Here is a 743-nt window from a genome sequence, read left to right on the forward strand (position 1 = left end):
AGCAAGTGTGATCATCCCAGAAACACCCGTGGCAGCCGCAGCAGCTGCTGCAGTCCCAGTGGTTGGATCTACCATCACTCGTCAAGCTAGGAGACTCTACGTAGGAAATATACCATTTGGTGTAACAGAGGTAAGTTGTACTTTTGTATGTAGTGAATCAACATAAGATTGGAGATAGTCAACGTGTGGTTACAACCTGAGTGTATGAAGGCTTTTTGGGGAAACAAATTATTCTTACCTCGTCAATGAAGGTAGAAAGTCATTGATTTGTGGATAGTCTGACTTAAGTGTATTATTTTTATTATAGCTGAAGAAAAACTATTACAATAATTTTAGCTCTTTGGTTTAACTCTTTGCGGCACGGCTTCAATTTTGTTTTTTGACCTTTGCGGCACGGTGGCTTCGCCCAGGGACCACCTCATGTGATCCCTTAAGGCACGGGGAAGAACCTATTTTTTGACCTTTTCGGCACGGTGGTCCCCAGAGGGACCACTTGTAAAATGTAGGTTGCTGCACGGTGGTCCCCTGAGGGACCACCAGGACCTTTTTGGCACGGTGGTCCCCAGAGGGACCACTTGTAAAATGTAGGTTGCTGCACGGTGGTCCCCTGAGGGACCACCAGAAAATTGCCTTCAGTATCGTCTCAGCACACTTCACTCAGCCAAGGACCACTCAAGTTTCATCCTATTGGATAAAAGCATTCGGCTGTAGTCGGACATTATCGTAGCTTTCACAGTTCGGGT

General features: G+C 46.2%; 1 protein-coding gene across 1 annotated transcript in view; it reads left to right on the forward strand.

Moving 5' to 3' along the window:
* The window catches only part of LOC103522176 (splicing factor U2AF 50 kDa subunit-like), a gene marked incomplete at its 3' end in the record, with an annotated part of 10,595 nt that extends 10,465 nt beyond the window's left edge, over positions 1–130 (forward strand). Inside the window, exon 3 of the mRNA XM_008487277.2 lies at positions 3–130. Coding sequence (XP_008485499.1) covers positions 3–130 — 128 coding nt within the window. The remainder of the gene's footprint in view (positions 1–2) is intronic.
* Positions 131–743: the final 613 nt, after the last annotated feature.

This window comes from Diaphorina citri, unplaced genomic scaffold (genome assembly GCF_000475195.1).
Source record: "Diaphorina citri unplaced genomic scaffold, Diaci psyllid genome assembly version 1.1 scaffold7224, whole genome shotgun sequence".
Lineage (NCBI taxonomy): Eukaryota > Metazoa > Arthropoda > Insecta > Hemiptera > Psyllidae > Diaphorina > Diaphorina citri.